Source organism: Daucus carota, chromosome 4 (genome assembly GCF_001625215.2).
Source record: "Daucus carota subsp. sativus chromosome 4, DH1 v3.0, whole genome shotgun sequence".
NCBI lineage: Eukaryota > Viridiplantae > Streptophyta > Magnoliopsida > Apiales > Apiaceae > Daucus > Daucus carota.
Genome location: NC_030384.2, coordinates 50,169,410 through 50,189,891, shown reverse-complemented (window position 1 = coordinate 50,189,891; position 20,482 = coordinate 50,169,410). Strand labels below are relative to the sequence as shown.

The following is a 20,482-nucleotide window of genomic DNA, read 5'->3' as shown; positions in this document are numbered from 1 at the left end:
TTTTTTCCACTGTCTTCGTTCTATAATAATAAAAACACTGTTACACCACCTACTTTCCTCTATTATCTCAGATCTATTATTCAAAATAAACGAGTTACACCACTTTACCCGCTTTTTATCTAACTTTACTCATTTCTTATATTTTATCTTGGTCTTCGTGTCTAATCCCAGCGTATATTTTTCATCGGACGGACGGAGTAATAGTAGACAAGTTTATTATTTTATAAAAATTATCATATAAAATAATTTATAAATTAGAGTAACTAGTAATTGTATTTATTTTTTCGACACACTAATATCCATTAGATATTTTTATTTTTAAATGATAAATAGAAATTTAATGGAAATAACATTTTTGTCGTAAAAAATATATGCCCTTCATCCCTGCAGATTTTTTACGTTATTTTTCGACACGTATTTTGAGACCTCAATTATTTATAGTTTCATAATTATTTTTTTCTAAATAAAAATATGGCATTTAAATTTTTATTTAGAAAAAAAAAGAGTAAAAGGACATCAAGGAACCATACTTTATACTAGTCTTAAAATACGTGCAAACACTAAAAATTCCCGATTTAATCGATTAATCATTATATTTTTTTAATCGAAGTATGATAATTTATTAAAATTAAAAAAACTATATTATTTTAATTATGAACAATTAAAGAACCTGTGATCAACTAAAATATATACTTGTTAATAAGTATTAAATAATATTTTAATATTAAAATACATCTAATTTCATTTCCTTTTGTCCCGAATTTTAATCAATCAACCCAACCATTCAAAAAAAAAAAAAAAAAAAAAGTCGCAAGAGTATATGACTATACCGCACCATACGGCATACAGCACATACGGGGTTTTTCCTTAGGGAAAATAGATTTTTTTGCCACTCAACTTATAGTGTTTTTAGAAACTTACCACCCAACTAATTTTTTTATTCTTTTAGTCACTAACGTTAGGTTTGGTTTTGTTTTTAGCCACCAGCTTAGGTTTGGATTTGACTAATAGCATTATGATAATTTTTTGTATCATCATTTATACATAGTGATAGTATTTAATATTTTGATGATGTGTCGTATGTTTATATCCTTATATATAGCAATAGTAATATAAAATGAGCCGATGAAAAATTAAAATCAGGAATAATAGTAATTAGATTCTAAAAATTCAATAAATCATGAATATGAAATCAACGATTTCAAACAATTCACCCTCTCTTATAAGATAAAGTGTAATTGAGTGATATGACGCATCATCTTTTGCTATTAAACTTTCAATGGACTAGCTCAGTCTAAGATCTTTCTTAAATTTATCTTCAAAAATTTTAATAACTTTATCTTATTACAATTTTCGAGATAAATAAATAGAGAGGAAAACTTAATTTTCGATAATTGTCCTCTATATATAATGCATCATTCTATATTATTATTACTCCCTCCGTCCCTTTCATTAGTTTACAAATTTTCTCTAGTGCTTAGCATGTATTTAAGATTCTTATAAAACATAGTTTCATAACTTATTTTTGTGTGTAAAAATTCAAACGCTGAATTTTCATTCGGAAGAAAAAAAATAAAGTTATATATGAAACCACATCTTTTAAAGGCGATATAATGCGTGTAAAATTCTTATCATCCATGGTAAGCGACTTTGAAGACATAAAAAGTACTACATATAAAAATACAAACATATATCAAATCATCAAAATATTACCGACTACCACTATATTTTAATAATGATACACATAAAATGTAATGCTAATAATCAAATTCAGTGACAAAAAAAAAGAGCTAAATCTAACACTAGTGAGTAAAATAAAAAAATTATAGTACAGTGGTTAGTTTCTAAAAACGCAATAAGTTTAGTGATAAAAAAATTTATCATAATACTGGTAATCAAATCCAAACCTAAGTTGGTGGCTAAAAATAAAACCAAACCTTATATTAGTGACTAAAAGAATAAAAAAATTAGTTGGGTGGTAAGTTTCTAAAAACACTATAAGTTGAGTGGCAAAAAAAAAAAGTCGCAAGAGTATATGACTATACCGCACCATACGGCATACAGCACATACGGGGTTTTTCCTTACGGTGAGCCGTGGAAGTGAAAAATATATACAGCCATACAGGCGCTTATATAAATTGTTCTGATCAAGACCGAAAAGAAAAGGGCTGCACCCATTTGCATCGAAGCTCAAATTCTTGAACTAAAAGACCCTCAATTCACAAGCTTAGAGGTAAGCATTTAGTTGTGTTTTATCCAGTTTTGTTTATGTAAATGACTTCACTTTCACTTGTTTCAGCTCAATTGTTGCGCTCTACGGTATGAGGAATTAGTCTAGTTCTTTGAATTTTTATATCTGTGGTTCAAGAAAATAAGGTTTTTGATGTTGGTTTGTTTTTGTTTTTGTACTGAATGTGTGTATGAGCTTGTTTGTAGCAAAGGCGAGAGCTTGATTCTTTTACAGTTGTTGGTGATTCTTGTTTCGGACGATAGATGTTAAAATTAATGGAAGGAGTTTAGTCGTAAAAATAATTATAAGTGTTTAGTGTGTGATATTGAGATGTAGTGTCGATATCAGTTAAAAGAATTCAGTGGAAATGTTTGTTAGCAAGTGTCTGGTTGACGCGTGTGAAATAGCACGTAAATTATGGTATGGCATGAGTTATTTTGATGCCGAATTAGACGCCAGTAAGGGTAATGTGTGTAAATTGAAATAATTGTGAGTTAACGTTCGAATGATGCTAAAGAAGGTAAAAAAGGTTTTGAGGTGGGAAGTTTTGGTGTGAAGATATAACTGATGAAAATTGCATACTTGATATTGATTATTCACTTGTTTCGTAGTCAACTTTGGTCTCAATTCGTTAATTAGGTAATTCCAGATTGTATTTCCAAATGTTCACTATAAGAAGCATGTACACAGGTTCGTTTCAGTTTCGTCAATATGTCAGTTCAACTGATTCCGACTAAGAGAAAGCACGACCGTAATGAGCCAGAAGTTAGGGGAAAGTGGCAAAAGACTGCAGCTCGTGCTTCACAGAGTTTGGGAAGCCCTCTTGAAACCACTTTCCTCCGCGTACTTTGTCCTGTATCGAAAGGTGACAGTGTAATCAGTAAGGATGGGGGCATCATCTTACAAATTTATCAAAGAACAGGTGCAATGGTCAGAGTTGAGGAAATTGTTCCCGGATGTGATGAAAGGGTCATTGTCATTCTTGAGTCTGACAAGGAAAATGGAGGTGGCAGTAATCAGAACAAAGAGGGGGAAGGAAAAAATACCAGTGTTGAAGGTGGCAGTGAACAGAAGAAAGAGGAGGAAGAAAAGAATACTAGTGATGAAGTTGGCGATGCAGATGAACAAGAGAATGATGGTCAAGATAAACATTCTGTTGCTGCCGGGGATGCAGGATCGGAAAAGGGACCTTCTGCTGCTCAGAAAGCGCTGTTACTTGTTTTTGAAAAGATTGCCGAGAGAGAACAAGAAACAGATGGGGGTAATGAAGTAAATCAGAAGGCTTCAATATGTACTGTGAGGTTGCTTATTCTTTCTACCCAATTGGGCTGCATTTTGGGGAAAGGAGGTAGTGTAATTAGACAAATGGTGTCGGAAAGCGGGGCACAAATTAGAATTATTCCTTCGGATAAGAAACCTGTCTGTGCCTCTACTCATGATGACGTGGTCCAGGTATGAAAACTACACATGTTTAATTCCCGCCATCTATTTATGTCAATCCGTCCCAAATTAGATGTCATATATGTTAGACCATGTCTGTTGAAAAACTAACGTAGTTCCAAATTTAATGCTTTATTTTTATAGTAATTGATGAATATTCTAATTTTTTGTATTTAGCTACGATAATTACACCGATCACGACTTACATGATATCAGTTGTTTTTTTCAAACTCAATTCTCCCTTAAATTCTGCTTTCATCATTAATCTATCTCTCGAATCATTTTGTCTTCCTCAATGCGCAAAAGTGTTTCATATATCACTGTAATTAGTACAAAAATCTATATTCTGAGAATGGATTAATTTTATATAATCATTAATTGAAAACTGTATGCCATATGGCTAGGTTTTAGTTTTTAGCCACTTTAAGAGTGTTGTTTGAATGAATTGGTTAAAAAACCTATTTCGGAAAGAGGACATCTTCAACATCCCCAAAAGGAGAAGAGGATGATAAAATTAATAAGAAGTATTATGTAGTTGTTACTAGCTACAAGATTATGATGCTTGAAATTTGCTTACATCATTACTTGTTTAATATTCGTAATGATATCATGTAATTTCACAATGGGAAGCAAGAATCATTATTAATTGTTACGTACAAGATGGTGTTTTAAAGACATATGTTTACAATACTTAACTGTATTAATGTCACTATTAATATTGTTTCTCTGGTCTGCATAAACCTATAACTAAAAGTTCCTTGTTAGTGTTTTTTCCTTCACCTAGTCAATAATTATTTGTCTGAGCAATCAGTTGAAAGGATATATGTGGTCTTTCAATATTTTATTTGAGAACAAATCTATCTGCGTAAGCTACACGGAGAGAGCCAAAAAAAAGCAGCAACTGAGGGCTCAGCAAGTTACTGCATAATCCGTGACCTTTTGTCAGGTCTGGGTGCCAATCTATTTGACAGGTTGACGTGCTTATGATCCTGGTCTCTCATTTAACCTGTGACATTCACAATGTCACTGATGTAGATGTGTTTATCCCATTGTATAAAATTGTACTTCGTCCTTATTTTAATCTTATTTAATATTTCATTATTTCATAATCTCAATGCAGATAACTGGGAGCCTGGATAAGGTAAGGAGAGCTCTTTTATGTGTCTCGCAACAGCTTTTGGAGCATCCTCTCCGGGGTGATGAATCACTAGCTATCAACACCACCAGGCCATCTCAATCTTCTGATCATCTTTTTCCGAGGCTAAAGACCTACCCCGTACGAAACTTTCCTTTTCCATCTCAAGGACCCCCTTATGTTGTTCCTCGCGATGGTGAAAATGGCATCCTAGGCCACGTGAATCCTTCACGGTATATCCTGACATTTCGGTTACTCTGCCCTGCTGAAAGAGCTGGAGGTGTGGTTGGGAAGGGAGGATCTATTGTCAACACATTACAACAGGAGACCGGCTGTGAAATAAAAGTAATTGGTGGCTTAGATTCAGAGGATCGTGTCATCATCATATCGGGTCCAGCGGTATCATTTTTTGTTTTCCCCTCTAAATTTCTTTGATTTTCTTCTAAAGCAGTATTTTCAAAGCAATTGGTCAGTAAACAAATTGTGACATGTAAGCAACTTACAATGCAGCATTCAGCTGATAGAATATCTGCTCCGCAAGATGGAGTTCTCCGTGTCCAGGCCAGGATAGTTGCGGCTTCTTCTGAGGGTAAGGAGAAAACAGCTGTGGCAAAAATTCTTGTATTCTCCAATCAAATTGGTTGTCTCCTGGGCAAAGGTGGTGCTATCATAACTGAAATGAGGAAGTTTACTGGGGCTTATATACGTATAATGCCGAAGGATCATATTCCAAAATGTGCCTCAGAGAATGAAGAAGTAATTCAGGTGTGGTTGGATGCTTTCTTTGAAGAAAACAACTTTTACAGTAAAATGTTTTTTCCATTTAGTTTAGCAAAAAAAAAGTTTTTTTTCATTTAAACCCTTCAATGGCGCTTCCATGTTTATATAATGCAGCACATGCCATTTATATGTTTTTTATATGAGTGCTAGACAGAGACTTCTTGACTTTTTTAAACATTGGTTTTACATTTTATGTGACAGATAAAGGGAGAATTTGACCAAGTTCAAGAAGCCCTACTGCACATAACTGACAGACTGCGTGAAAATTTCTTCCGTAATGTAGTTCCTTTCATGAAGAATCCTTCAAATCATGCATTTCCAGATCAAGGACCCCCATTTCTTTCAAACATGGAAAGAATTGAACTATCACCGCCTAGAACGTATTTCAGCCTCACCCCATCAACTCACAAATTTAATGTTGGTGGGCCTCCTACGCATGGGGGATTTGATCTGCATGAGGATCGCACTCCTCTTATGCACAATATCCACAGACCAGGCTTTCCCCCTCATATTTCTGAAAGGATGCTACCTGCAGCCACATGGAGTTCTCAGGTCCTATATTTTTGTACTTGCAGAGTCTTTTCTCCTGATGCTTATTCTTGACAATTGTAAAAATGTACTTTGGCTTTCTATATATCGTTCTATTAAGGTATTTCCTTCTGCTGCTTACACATTTAGTTAATAATAATTTCTCAGAAAAGACCACTGATTCGATGAATTGCAGTAAACTTATAAAAGTTGGGGCAGGATGCTTCTTGATTAGTAGTATCTGATTTGTACTCAATGTAATCTAAAAGATGACTGTTCGAGACATATCTTGATAAATTTGGAAAAACCTACCTTATTTAGTTTAGTGTAGAAGATGTAGGATCACCAATCTGTGTTTTCCTTTATAGAAGGATATAGCTGTATAGTAGCAAGGATACCCCTTAAGTGCAATAAATTTGTATGTCATTCCTTTTAAATATATATGTTGTTCCTTTTTGTAATGAGTGCTTAATTGATGGCTTTTAGGGACTAAGTGAAGGTGGTGGACGTATAGGTTTGCCAGACTATTCCGGAGGCCCAGACAGAAGAATGACTGGATCTGGAGGGTATTCATATTTTGTTAACTGAATTTTGAATTTTGTATTTTGTGTGTCATTTGAACTGCCTGGTCTAAGTTACTTATATTATTTTGAATAATTAATGTGTTTTTCTATATGTAGGGGAAGCCAACATGCTATCATCACTAGCACCACTTTGGAAGTACTAGTTCCCCGTTCAGCTGTACCTGCAATTTATGGCGAGGATGGTGAATGTCTAAAACAAATCCGAGAGGTAAATCTTGTCATCAGAAAATTTTTAACTTCTGGTGAAAAGAAATTGGCATAATTATGTTTTCTTATTATATAGGCAGGCTTAGTATTTTTTAATTACTTACAGAAAGACCTACATAAATTTTATATCTTTGTGGATCAAGTCGATATTATGTCTTGATTGTTTTTTCTTCAAATAATGATGGTATCTTATTGTCTGCTGTATATTTTGCTACGTAATTATTATATGAGGCAACAAGTAGACATCCAAGTTGTCTGATGTTTGTGTGGAAAAATCTATATGCGATCACCAACAACCAACATGAATTGTGCTGTGCATTTTTCTGGTTGTTTGTATATGGCAAGTGTATATCTGTACATGCTAGTAAAGGAAAACTGATTTGGTTCTATCTAATTTCTCTCTGATCTAAAACATGTCACTGAAAAGGGATGTATTTTACTGTCGGCTTGAGAATGAATTATGTACTTGGTTGCTTATCCTCTTTCACCGCTTTAATCCCTGTGCTTTTCCATATTTAATCTTCAGTGTGTAGTCAATAATTTATTTTAAAAAGAATCGAGTATGCGCAGAATACTGTACATCGGCACCTTCAAAGCGAAAACAAAAAGAAAACCTTATTGAAGAGAGGTGCAACTCCAGAGGAAATATCTACCTTTGGATTATTTTTCCTGTTAAATTATCTGTCTAGGGACGCAGTACGGTGGTTAGGTATAAATACTCATAGTGAAATGATCAATTTCTGTTTGGCGTTTACTAACTGTTTAAAGTCTTTTGTAGTTATTGAACATAAAAGATTTGTATTCGTGATGAGACCAACATTTTTTCAGATATCTGATGCCAAGATTACGATTACTGATCCAAAACCTGGAGCAGCAGAAACTGCAATTATAATATCCGGTACCCCTGAACAGACGTGTGCAGCACAGAGTCTAATACATGCATTTGTCATTAGCGAGTCCATTGCAGCATAATCTCTTAATTTGAGGTAATGTTATGGTTTCTTGTTATACTCATTTGTCTCCCGAATCTTTTTTGACTATAGACTCTATATAATACAGATAACTTGCAAATTGCTGATAATGACTTTCTGTGAGCTAAAGATTGTGGGGACTTGCTTTTCGCTGATACTGACTCTTTGAGAGCTGAAGATTGTGGTTAACATAATACCGGCCTTCTAAGTTGGTTCATCCGAATTGTGGATTGGATTCGTCTGTTGTAGTTGTAACTTAATGCTTTCTTCAGTTGAAATCTTTTTGAAAGATCAAGTTGTGATGATAGTGGGGAATGCCATGATTGTCATGAAAATAGATGTTTTAAACTTCAACTGTCAAACTTAATCGCCAGCAAGTTCAGATCTTTCAGAAACTATTTCTTTTTTTTTTATTACATTAGGTTTATGTTTTGGGACTAGTATAAACAAAGAATTCCATCTGCAACATCTGAACTATATAAAAAATCTGCAACATCTGTTTTATTTCCTCGACCTCTTTCAGCTTTGGCTCTGTTGATCTGGTTTAATTATATAACATAGCACATAGAAGTTTGATGTAATTAGTTTTAGGATTCAAGTGTTGGAGATGGCGTAACTATAATCTTGCAGAAGTCAGCGTCACGTTTCGAGTTAGGGAGATGCTGGACACCTCAATAATAAGCACATTCTTTAATTGTTGACATTGTTACATTCATTCCCTGGCATGTAACATGTAAATTTTTGAAAGCAACCTTCTGTGCAATTGCACTCAAGAACAACTCAATTCTAGATGTATTATTATAGAATTCGAAACATTTCATATCATCCTTGCTTGTAACTACTATATTACACGAACAAACCGCTACATTACTGAACATCCAGCCGATGGAGCTTAATCCTCTACGTTTTTAAAGGGCTTGTATGTCTTGAGATCTGTGATCAGGCCTTCGATGGATCCTGCAGCTGCTACAATCGACACGATCAAGCACACCCAGCTCAAAATCTTGAGCCACACCCAGGTGAAGGAGAACTTTGGTATCTTTGCTCGCGCAATGTACATTTCTATTGGGAAATATACAGTTAATGGGTAGAAAGCAGCAGCCCCGATTAATCCCAAGAAGTCGTTGAAGAACGGGAGTAGCATGGCAATCACAGAGGTGATTATCACGTACGCTGTTCGCCACACCATCCTGAAGAAATTGATATGCAACACTCCACAGAATGGAATGGGAATCGGGTGCTCAGCTGCTATGAATTGGCTCTCTGGCCATCGCTTGCTGCACCGAGACTCAACAAATCCGAATATGGGCTGTGCAAACACCTACATTGTCGCAGCAAGGATATATAAGCTAACCGAAGCTTACTAGTTGCAAGGACAAATGAAAAATAACGCAAAATTTGGTTCAAGAAGGCCTGTGTACTACAGGTTATCACCTGATATGCACCGATGAGATGAATTGCAATGCAGATGTTGGCGAAGTCGATTAGCCAGAAGGGCTCATAGAAACCAAAACCAGTGAGAAAATTTCCAGGCGCCTTGTTCCCAAATGCAGCATAGCCTAAGCAGCCACACAACATGTAGAACATAGTTGTGGTGGAAACTCCAGCCAAGGAAGCCTTTTTCATCACTTTGTTCTCCGATGGGGGTGATCTCAGTGTATCCTGTTTTCAACAAACATTAAACTTCCTGTTATGCACATTTTTTCCCGCGTTTTTAGTTTAAAATCAAAAACTTCAAATTTAAAGCTCAATCAAATCACAACATTCATTCATATGCAACATATGAATTCTCAGTCAATCTCGAATAGGATTAGAGAATCGTTAACTTAAAATCGTATCAGAGTTCTGATGACGGTCCTTCTAAATATTTTTAAAAATCCGTTCAGAATTTGTAGCTCAACAAGTAACACGACACATAAAACATCCGCATATATTTATCAAATAACTTAAATTATGTGAAGAAGATAGGTTCCAAACCTCATTTACTAGTACCATCTACACAAATTTTATCAAACAACTTAAATCATGTGAAGAAACTAGTGGTTCAAAACCTCACTCAAGATGGGACATTGGGACAAGATGATCCACCTAGAGTACAAACAGTGTTCCATATAACAGAGAAACCCCATGTACTTAACAACATATTTCCAACCTAGTCCTTGTAATAAAAAGAAACACTCCAAGTCAATCATAGTCTTAACAATGAAATGAAGTGACACCTAAGCAACATGTGACTCAAAATTAAAGAGAGATCTAAATAAAGAAAGGTTAACACATAAAGGAAAGATGGAGTTTCTTCTCACCATGCTGTGAGAGGACATATAAACAAATTTGTGAGGCCCACCAAATTTAGGGCCCACATTTGTGTTCACTCTAATATTCTCCTATTGCAAAATTACAAAGTAAACAAAGAGGCCACTTTTTTTAACCCATAACGTAGAATAATGAAGTTTCTTGGTGTCATTTTCAAATCTATGTCTATGCACATGGAATCGACTTAGGGAGGTCCCAAATGTCAATTTTTAATAGCTTTTAAATTGATGGTCCTCGTTCATACACCTTAATGTATATCGGAGCGGCCAAATCACAACGTATACTAAGAAATGAAATTTTTATTTAATTCATGAATTTGTACTCTTGTTAGTAATAATAGATGTAGGTGTAGAATTTCTTCACGTAGCTTAAGAATAATTGAACTACTAACATCTGCATTATTGATTTTGAAATTACATTTGTCTACAATTAGGGAATAAGACAGGACTAGTCCCGACCTCGATATTTCTAAAATTAATCATGATTGTAAAATATTCTTATTTATAAACATAAAATCCTTATTTCATAATTTCATATATAAATTATTTATATAAATTTAAAAAATATATGATATTTACAACCAAAATTTTATAAACTAATTTCGATTAAAGTACCGTGAACTTCAAAACCGACGGAGCATCGAGACATATTCATATGCATACACGCCACGTACTGTATGTTATACCGGCATAAACAGATTGTTTAAGGTAATCGAAAGGGGTACACAACGAACAAGTGAACAGATTACTTTATAATACTCTGTATATATTAACAACAATTGAGACAGACAGTACCACGTACACACATGAATAAGCACATACAAATACATAGGTGTGTTACGTTACTATCTAAACTAATAAATGAACCCCCTGGAAGACGACACCTTGACCTAACAATAATTCGGTGGATTATGAACGAACAGACGTCTGGTTCTGTACGTCTGTTTTTACCCCTAATTAATACAGTCGGTTTTTTCACCTTTTTAGCCTTATACGAGATCTTAGTCTGGTGACGAAACTAAAACGGTAATGTGACGAAACTAAAACGGTAATCAGAAAAATAGACATTAAATTAGAGGAGTAGACAGCATGCATGAGGCAAACATGCTATGTCTTCTTAGACAACAAGTGGATGACTTTCATTTATGGGTATGGGATGCGGCATGCCTCATTCAATATGGCATGCCTCATTCAATATGGCACACTAATCAATTGCTGATTTTTAGGATAAGCCTAAAAGCTTTCATCATTTTTGTCGTGCGGGTATTCCTCCCGTTTAAAATTATTAAATTTTTGTATGGAGAGAAAGAGAGATATAAGTCGAGTTAACATGCCTGAATTTCAATGAGGACTGTGGAGTAGTTATAAGCGAAAGCGATATCTCCGATGGATTGAAATGTTCTCCAGATCTTTTCTGACCCTGTTACCTCCACTCCCACTGTTGTCCCTGTCAGCGTTGTTCTCGGATGTGCTCCTCCTTCACAACCCATATCACCATTTAATAAACATATTTATAAATAATCGGAAATATCGAGCACTCGTGTAATTCACTCGACAGTCGGAAATGAGTATTGATATCGGAGAAATTAAGATAAAAATGTACCTGCAACTTTGGCGATGGAAAGGGCAAGGCCGATGGAGGAGTAAGCAAAGGACATGACAGCGGCTAAAATAGAGAGCCATGACAGCTTGTGAAAATTCGGTATTTGACTCAGAATAATCTGGATTATTGCAAATACGGACATGAATGGGTAGCTTGAATCAGAGCACTCTTTATGGTCACGAGTGCCCTTGTTATGGAAGCAGTTTGACCTCATCACAGCGCTGTACATGTTCAAACACGACATGAAAACGACACGTTAAATTTGTCATCGGAAATTTTTTACCAGGCCAGGTGAAGACAGCAGTAAAAACACGAGGTACTTACACCATACTAATGGATGCGGTAATTGTATAGCCAATGGTAACTCCAATAAGGTTTCCATACTGAGCTAAACCACATAGCTGAACCTTGTAACCTCCTGCAAAAGCATTTCATATGTAATTCGCATCTAAAATTATGTTTAGCTAGTAGTAATAACATGAGCCAGAGATTTAATACTATATCAGATTATATTGCCAGAAAAATCGCAGTAGTAATTATATAATTTCAAGCTTTAACAACGTTCAGATAACATATAAGTGAATCATATAACACAGCCTGATTATTTTAAAAAAAAAATATGTTTATCAATTATATTTATTTTATTTGATAAATATCGAAATGAATGAGTATCGAATTTAAAATTTAGGATTAATAATATATTTGCGTAGTCAGATTAATTAATTACGGTATTCAGATATCATAGACAAAAGTCTATTTTCCAAAAAAGAAAAATGAATAACACATACATTTGGAGAAGGTACAAGACATGTGATGGATTTAACACCAATATTCTTAGCCCATGTTATCTTTTTTGAAGAAGAACTTTCAAGTTTTAAGACAAAGATGAGATTTATTTCAAAAAAAAAAAAAAAAAAAAGACAAAGACGAGATCTTTGAAAATTTTAAGATATCCTTAATCGGACTTTTAATCTGCGCCACGTGCAATATATAGTAATTAATACAATTCATAAAATTAGATAATAACATAATTTGTAACACAAAGGGAAAAGAAGAGGAATATTGTGAGAAATATACAATCCTGCATTCTAAAACAATAATATGGCACAATTTTAATTTTTAAATTTGTGAATTCAATTCTTTTGCCATTTATGCGATTCAGAGAATAAGTATAAACACATTAAAAGTAAAAACAAAAAAAGGTAAGAAAAAGAATACCTAAATGAGATCTGACGACGTCCATGTAAGTGTAGTTCCTCTTGCCGGTGACGGGGTCCGGCGACCGGTAACTATCCGCCAGCAAAGTGGACGTGAAGTAAGTGATAACCGAGAAAATCAGCAGAACCGCGGTTCCGGTGACCCAGCCCAGCTGCGCTATGGCCCATGCAAGAGACAGCACTCCAGACCCAATCACTGCTGTTATTATGTGTGCACTCGCAGTCAGCAATGTTCCTGCAACAAATACCTTCCATTAAAAATCCCGAAAAAATACGATAACAAAACGTAGATTTTTAGCTAACAGTTTTCCCCGACAGAGAATAAAACAAGTGAGGCTACAAGTACCGGTTCTTTTGACACGACCATCATCATCGAAATTCTTGTCGGAGTCACCATTTTCGAGTTTTTCGGTGTAGAAAGGCTGTTTGCGAATTTCTGTATTCATATTTTTAGCTCACTCTATTTTTCGTGTATAGTCAGAATGAGTGTTTGGTCTTTAAAGATGAGGAGGGGTGTATATATAAGGGGGAGCAAGAGAGTTGAACAAAAAAGTAAAATGAGAATTGATTAAAAAGGCTTGTTTTAAAACACTCACAAATAGAAATGTACTCTGAATTCTGATAAAGAGGAATTTATGCCTAACTGTAGAGTTCAAGATATTAGGAAAATGAGTACTTTTAATCTCCAGATTTGTAATACAGTGAATATTGAGGAAGTTTTGTGGATCACGTATGGGTATGATTTGCCTAAATAATCTGCAAAAACAATTTGGAAAGTTAAAAGTATCTTCGTTTATTCGATCTGTAATTAAAATGTCTGAAAAAGCGCCACGTTTACGCTGCACATAGACACATTGAATTTTTTATTCTCTCGAGTTCTTTTTCCTAAAGAGATTCTGTCGATCTTATGAGATTGCTGTACTCAAATTATCAGATGAATGTTTTTATGTATTTACAGTTGTTTTTCTCGGCGTTCTGATTTTGTGATGTTATTAATTTAAAAGATTTTATTTAAATTTGTCCAATATTTCATATGTCATTTCTATCTTTTATTAGAGCAACTCCAATTATTAAAAACTCTTAACTAAAAATTAAGTCAGTGTATAAAAATAATATATATATATATATATATATATATATATATATATATATATATATATATAATTTAATAAAACTATCACATTTCAATCGTACCATCCACTTAACAATAATTTTATATCATATTTCAATCATACTATTTTCTTATCTATAATTTTATTCAAGCTTCGACGGATAGTTATATTTATCAAACCGATACAATAAATACCACGTCATCAACTATATTACATTTAATTTATAATAAATTGAAATAATAATAATATGATAGATCTAAAATATAGTCAACTAATATAATCACTATCATCAAAATAAAATATATTACAATACATAATGGGAATGTGCCCTTTTATGAATTTTATACTTATAATTAATTGAAGAGTGGACTACACCCATCTTTAGAGTGTAAATTGCCATCGTGTACATTTTTAAATTGTGAGAATATTGGGGGTGGCAGGGTATCGAACTCGAGACTTGCGGCAAATTTAAGCTCTGATATCATGTTGGAAAACCCTCTTATAGCATGTAAGAAATCATTCCATTTGAAACTTTAAGTGTTAGAAGAAGCCTTCATCGATCTTATACTTATATTTAATTCTTACAAATCAAATTTAGCCTACCATTTTAAACAACCTCATTGTAGACGTTCTAATAGTACCCAACATCGCACACTTAGGTAGAACGGTGAGAGTAGTTTTTTTATACCCATATTGTTTTTAATTTGTAAATAAATTATTATCCAAATAAATTTTATACATCATCTTTTGACATGTTTCTTAAGATCCTTTTAAAGTATAATTTTTTAATTTTTTTCAGAATAAAAATTTGATATTTAAAATTTATCAAAAAATCATATGAAATTATATTTTATAAAACTCTCCAAATATGTAGATACAGAAAATGTACGTCACTGAGACGGAGGAGTAGCCTGTAAGGACTATGGTGCTTATTATCGCAGATGACACCACATTTTCAGAAATCATAAGAGCAACCCCAATGCACACTCTCCTTACTCATATTTGGTCTAGGTGTACATGATTTAGGTGTTAGCATCAAAAATCAATTCTCAACGCAACTCTCTATCCCCTGAAAATTTTAGGGGAGAGAAAACTCATCCCCTTATTTCAGGGAGCAAAAAGTCAACCCCTATAATGCCACATCATCAATATTATCTATATAATACAACATATATTTACTCCAACTCTACCTCTTCTCACATATATTATCTTAAATATTGAATAAATATTAATTTTTAAATTATAGGTAACAAGTATAGGTAATACCATTGGAGTAAAACAACTTTTTACTTACCTATATTTTAGATAATCATTATTTTATTATTTTCTAGGTAACCAGTATAGGGATTACCCTTGGAGATGCTCTAACATGAACTTACTGGCCGTGACCAATAATTGAAAATTTTAACGGATTACAAGATAATCGTATAAAAGAATGCATTTGGTCCTTGTATTGCGAATAAAAAATGGGGTCGCACGAAATCAAGTTGTAACACCAGGGTCCAAAAATGACTGTCACGAGTGTTCCTTGAGCAGCACCCCCACTGCCCCGCACCAACAATTATAAAGTGCTGGCGACTACTGACTAGTGAATAGGAGGAGTTGTTCAACTCATATAGAGAGTCAACCACACTTCATTCATTTTAATTTTAGAGTCAATTAGTCAACCAAGGCAGCTGCAGATGTAATAAAAATATGTCCATTTCTTTTCTTCAAAAGGTAAATTATGATGTCTAATTTTCTAATTTATCTTACTATTTGCCCCCCCCAAATTTCTAGCATAATTTGATTATTATATTTAATCAACTAAAATTCAACTTAAAGTGAAATATATTATATAACTAATATCCCCTCACGCCCTCGCAACTTTTTACGGTTTTTAACTGTTTGACACACATTTTAAGATGTATGTAAAATATTTGTATAATAACTTAAACATTAAAATTCAAAAGAAAAAAATAAATTACATATCAAGCTATGTTTTATGAGGGTTTTAAAATATGTGTCGATTCCTATTCCCAGCATAAATAATATGAGAAGGACCGAGAGAATAATAATTGTTTTTTTTTGAAATCTAAAAAACACTATATGAAAACATTCTTAAAATATGTTTATAATTTAGTTAAATTGTAAAAAACAATCAACACTTTGCAGTCAAAAATCGATAAATTGAGAGAACACAAAATTACTAATCAATTTAAATTAGGCTCGAGTACTATACCTTTCCAAAACTATATTTTCGGGAAAAAATTATTCTTCTCAAGACCCGACATACAAAATTTTGGTAATAACACAATAAAAAAATTTAGGAAAATACTACCTCCATCCCAAATTAGATGTCCCCATTGACTTTGGGCACGTAACTTTAGGGCACGTAACTTTAGGTGCATTGACCGTCTACTTCCGAAATTTATTTTTTTATTTTTTCTTTTATAAATGAAAATTTCACATTTTAATTTTTATTTGCAAAAATAAAATTTTAAAAATAAATCACGTACCTATGCGGTCAATGAACCTTAAATTGTGTGCCCAAGTCAACGAGGCCATCTAATTTGGGATGGAGGGAGTATAATTTTATTACTTTTAATATTATTAAATATCTCAATCCCTAACATCAACCATATTCCAGATTTTTTATGTAAATATAATTTAAAACAATACCATTTTTCAATAATTTAAATTAAAAAGAACGCATCAGATTTAAAATTCAAAAGATAATATTCTCTCTGTCCCATAATATAAGAGTTATTTTGACTTTTTTCGTGTAATTTGACGTCATTCCACGTTATTCCTTCATACATAATTATTGGTCTTCAAATAAATTAGTGTTTAATTACAATGATCAACTACATTCTACATTCTTAATGACCACATTTTACGTTTAGGACAATCGTACTATTTTCTTCTATTTACAGTTTATGTTTTCTTCCCTTTGTTTGCTTTCCGCCAGTGGACCAAAAATTCTACAGATTTATTGTCGCATTCTTCTTTTGATTGCTGCCACAATTTCAAACTCACAACTTTACAATAACAATAGACCAATCAAAATATCAAATCATCCGCTAGTTTCCGCATCGTCGGTTCGCGTGTCGTGTTCATATTCATTTGTTTAAACTCCGATTCCGTAAGAAGACGAATTGCATATGCATTCACATCTCAAGCTACTGTAACTTTATTTTCGAATAATATTGTGCTATTTGAGTTCATCATGTCCTGGCTCTTTGCTGCGGAACTCGAATCTTTCAGTCTGATTGTGAAATTTCGTTCACCATCATCTTTACTTTCATGTCGTACGTCTCAAACAAAAATATGCACAGAGACTGAAATCAAGAAATTATTTAAATTAAAATCTCGTACATCTCTTCACTGATCATGATTGTAAAAATCGGAAATCACAATTGATCGACAAATCTATCGATTTATGATTTATCAAGAATTTTTTATAATTAAATTTTTTGGTTAAAAACTTTTAAAATATGGTCGCCTGTCGATACGGTTTATATATTAGGTTTTTGGTTATTATATTCTTCATCTTGAACTGCTAAAATACAAAATTTTAACAAAAAAATTTATATTATTATTTTTATTTAGAAAAATATGATATACTTATTTGTCTATATGATCATGATATTTATATGTAAATAATCAAACCCGAGAGAGAAAGAGTATTAACTATTTACGGGGCTTAATAAAATTTATTCTGATATGCCTTCTCGGAATACAAATTTTATTTGCCGTCTAATAAACACATGTAGATAGGACTGTGCCATAATGGATAACAAAAATCACAATAATGCACTAGTATAGGCCAAGAATAACATTTACCCCGCTCTACTCCTGGATTTGTTCTTTCATGTCAGGAATCCTGGCAACTTACTCTGGCATTTTGCGCCTAGTTCACGGTATATTAATAAAATACTCCTATTACTATAGTTACAGGTATGTAGTACTCACTCCATCCCAATAAATTGTATACAGTTTCCTTTTTGGGACTAACCATCAATTATATGTATTTCAAAAATAAATAAATTTTTATAATATAAAACATCATTACACGAACTACTTTCCTCCACTATTTCCATTCTATAATACTAGTAATATAAATATTATTACACCCACTATTTTCTCTACTATCTCAAATCTAATATTAAATATAAATAAGTCCTACTAGGAAATATTATTATACCTACTATTTTCTCCACTATCTCAAATCTAATATTAAATATAAATGAGTTCTACCAATACAGAGAGAGTAGTACGTAATTCCTTATTTAATACTGTATTCCTCTATCGTGCATCAGAAATATACCAAACATTTAATAAAAAGTGTTTCGCATAAATGTGTTTTTTTTAATCTTAATTTTTTGGCATGAATGACTAATTTATTTATTAGTTTATAAGGGTACTAAATATGATTGACTTTAAAATTTCTGATTTTAAATTATTAAATAAAAATTACTTAATGAAACTCTGTACTCAAGTGTAGACTGGGCTACAACATCGAAGAGTCACCGACAGATGTTCAGAGATTGGGCCTGATCGTTTGTACCCAAAGCCTACTAGTAGGCCCAATAAGGTCGCAATGCGTTTGCTGTGTTAAGTTTTTAAATAGGAGTACTTAAAGTTTGTTATGCGTTCGATATTTATGTCACACAGTCAAAAAAAAATTATTTTTTATTCACTTTCCAACACAGCAACTTTTTCGGAAAAATTATACTTCAATGCCTTGGCATCCTAAAAAATGAAAGTGTTGATTTCCCCGGTTTATAATATTTAATTAATTTATGAATTGATCCAACATAATGTCCGTGTTTGGTTTCATGCTCTAATCCATAAAATAAAATTATTTGTTTGTATAATAAATTTGAAGTTGATTTAAAATTAATAATAAATTAGAAACTGACTTAAAGTCAATACTTAATGTTAGAATTTAGTCCCTGATCCCCGATCCTAACGGGAACGGATCACCGCGGGAATTCGGAGAATTTTATTTTTTAATAAAAACATAATAACTTTAAAATATATATTATATTTATTAATAAAAAGACAAACTACTAACTCCTAGTATACTAATAAAATACTCCCTCCATCCCAAATCAGATGAGCTAATTGACTTTGGTCACGTAGCTTAAGGTGCATTGACCGTCTAGTTCCGAAATTTATTTTTTTAATTTTTTTTTTGTAAATAAAAATTTCATATTAAAATTTTTGTTTGCAAAAATAAAATTTTAAAAATAAGTAATGTAGCTATGTGGTCAATGGACTTTAAAGTGCGTGTCCAAAGTAAACCAGCTCATCTAATTTGGATGGAGGAAGTAACATTATCTTATATTTTCAACATCAAATCATATTAAAATTGATTTATGATATAAATAAATCACAATTTAAAATTATAAAATATATTATATTAAAATATATATATAATCAATTAATAAAAATAAAGTTTACTTTTTAATTTTAATTATATTAGTAAATGTTATTTATTTTTAATAATATAATTAGTATAATATTATATATATAAATATAAATATATCATTATTATATATATATAATCTGAGTCGGGGATCGGGGCGGAGACACCAAATCCCCGATCTCGCCCAAATCTCTAATTTTTTTTATAAAATTTTCTCCGATCCCTGCCTGCTCCCGAAAAATTCCCTGAATCCCTGATCCGAATGAGGCGGGGATCGGATCGGGATAGAGCAGGCGCAGGTGAATATCATCCCGGACTGATTCTATGAAAAATGCGAGAGCTTTGGCAAAAGTTTACATGAACAACCAGTGAACCAGATGGAGGAGTAGATTTCACGGTACTTACCTGGTCCCAGTGACAGACAGCTTGTTGAATCCAATTTCCATAACTGCTCGTTTAATTTCTAGACTTTTTTTCCTCGGACGTAGTCACGTACTTCCTCCGTCCCAATGAATTATATACATTGTGATTGGACACGGATACCAAGAAAAAATATAAGAAATGAGTAAAGTTAGATGAAAAGTGGGTAAAATGGTGGGACCCCTATAGTTTTTAATAATAGATTTGAGATAGTGGAGGAAAATAGTGGGTGTAATAGTGTTTTTATTATTATAGAATAGAGATAGTGGGAGAATGTAGTGGGTGTAGTAGTGTTTTATATTATAAAAAATTGCTATTTTGGGAATGTATAGAAATGATGGGACATAAAAAAAAGGGCTTTTTTTATTTATAATCACGTTTTCAATCTTATTTCCAAAAATACTACCTTATCCAATCTTATTTTCAAAAATACTACCTTATCTAAAATATTTTCAAAAATACTGTGGTTGCATATGCAACCATATATGCAACTACAAATCCTGATTTCAAGTTTCAGATTTCAAATGTCA

At 32.8% G+C, this 20,482-nt stretch overlaps 2 protein-coding genes across 2 annotated transcripts; one reads left to right on the top strand and one right to left on the bottom strand.

Annotated features, from left to right (window-relative positions):
* Nucleotides 1–2,065: 2,065 nt before the first annotated feature.
* On the top strand, nucleotides 2,066–8,273 carry LOC108216008 (KH domain-containing protein HEN4). The gene is made up of 9 exons (XM_017388657.2): nucleotides 2,066–2,233; nucleotides 2,921–3,682; nucleotides 4,791–5,204; nucleotides 5,316–5,570; nucleotides 5,787–6,137; nucleotides 6,600–6,679; nucleotides 6,794–6,905; nucleotides 7,733–7,890; nucleotides 7,964–8,273. Exons 2-8 carry the CDS (start codon nucleotides 2,942–2,944, stop codon nucleotides 7,874–7,876), a joined length of 2,097 nt encoding a protein of 698 aa, XP_017244146.1. The 5' UTR covers nucleotides 2,066–2,233; nucleotides 2,921–2,941; the 3' UTR covers nucleotides 7,877–7,890; nucleotides 7,964–8,273.
* A 371-nt stretch (nucleotides 8,274–8,644) lies between these two features.
* On the bottom strand, nucleotides 8,645–13,741 carry LOC108219182 (amino acid permease 6). The gene is made up of 7 exons (XM_017392486.2): nucleotides 13,354–13,741; nucleotides 13,009–13,242; nucleotides 12,115–12,208; nucleotides 11,791–12,011; nucleotides 11,522–11,664; nucleotides 9,310–9,537; nucleotides 8,645–9,196 (listed from the first exon to the last, which is right to left on the bottom strand). The coding sequence occupies exons 1-7, from the start codon at nucleotides 13,451–13,453 to the stop codon at nucleotides 8,768–8,770; spliced, it is 1,449 nt and encodes a 482-aa protein (XP_017247975.1). The 5' UTR covers nucleotides 13,454–13,741; the 3' UTR covers nucleotides 8,645–8,767.
* Nucleotides 13,742–20,482: the final 6,741 nt, after the last annotated feature.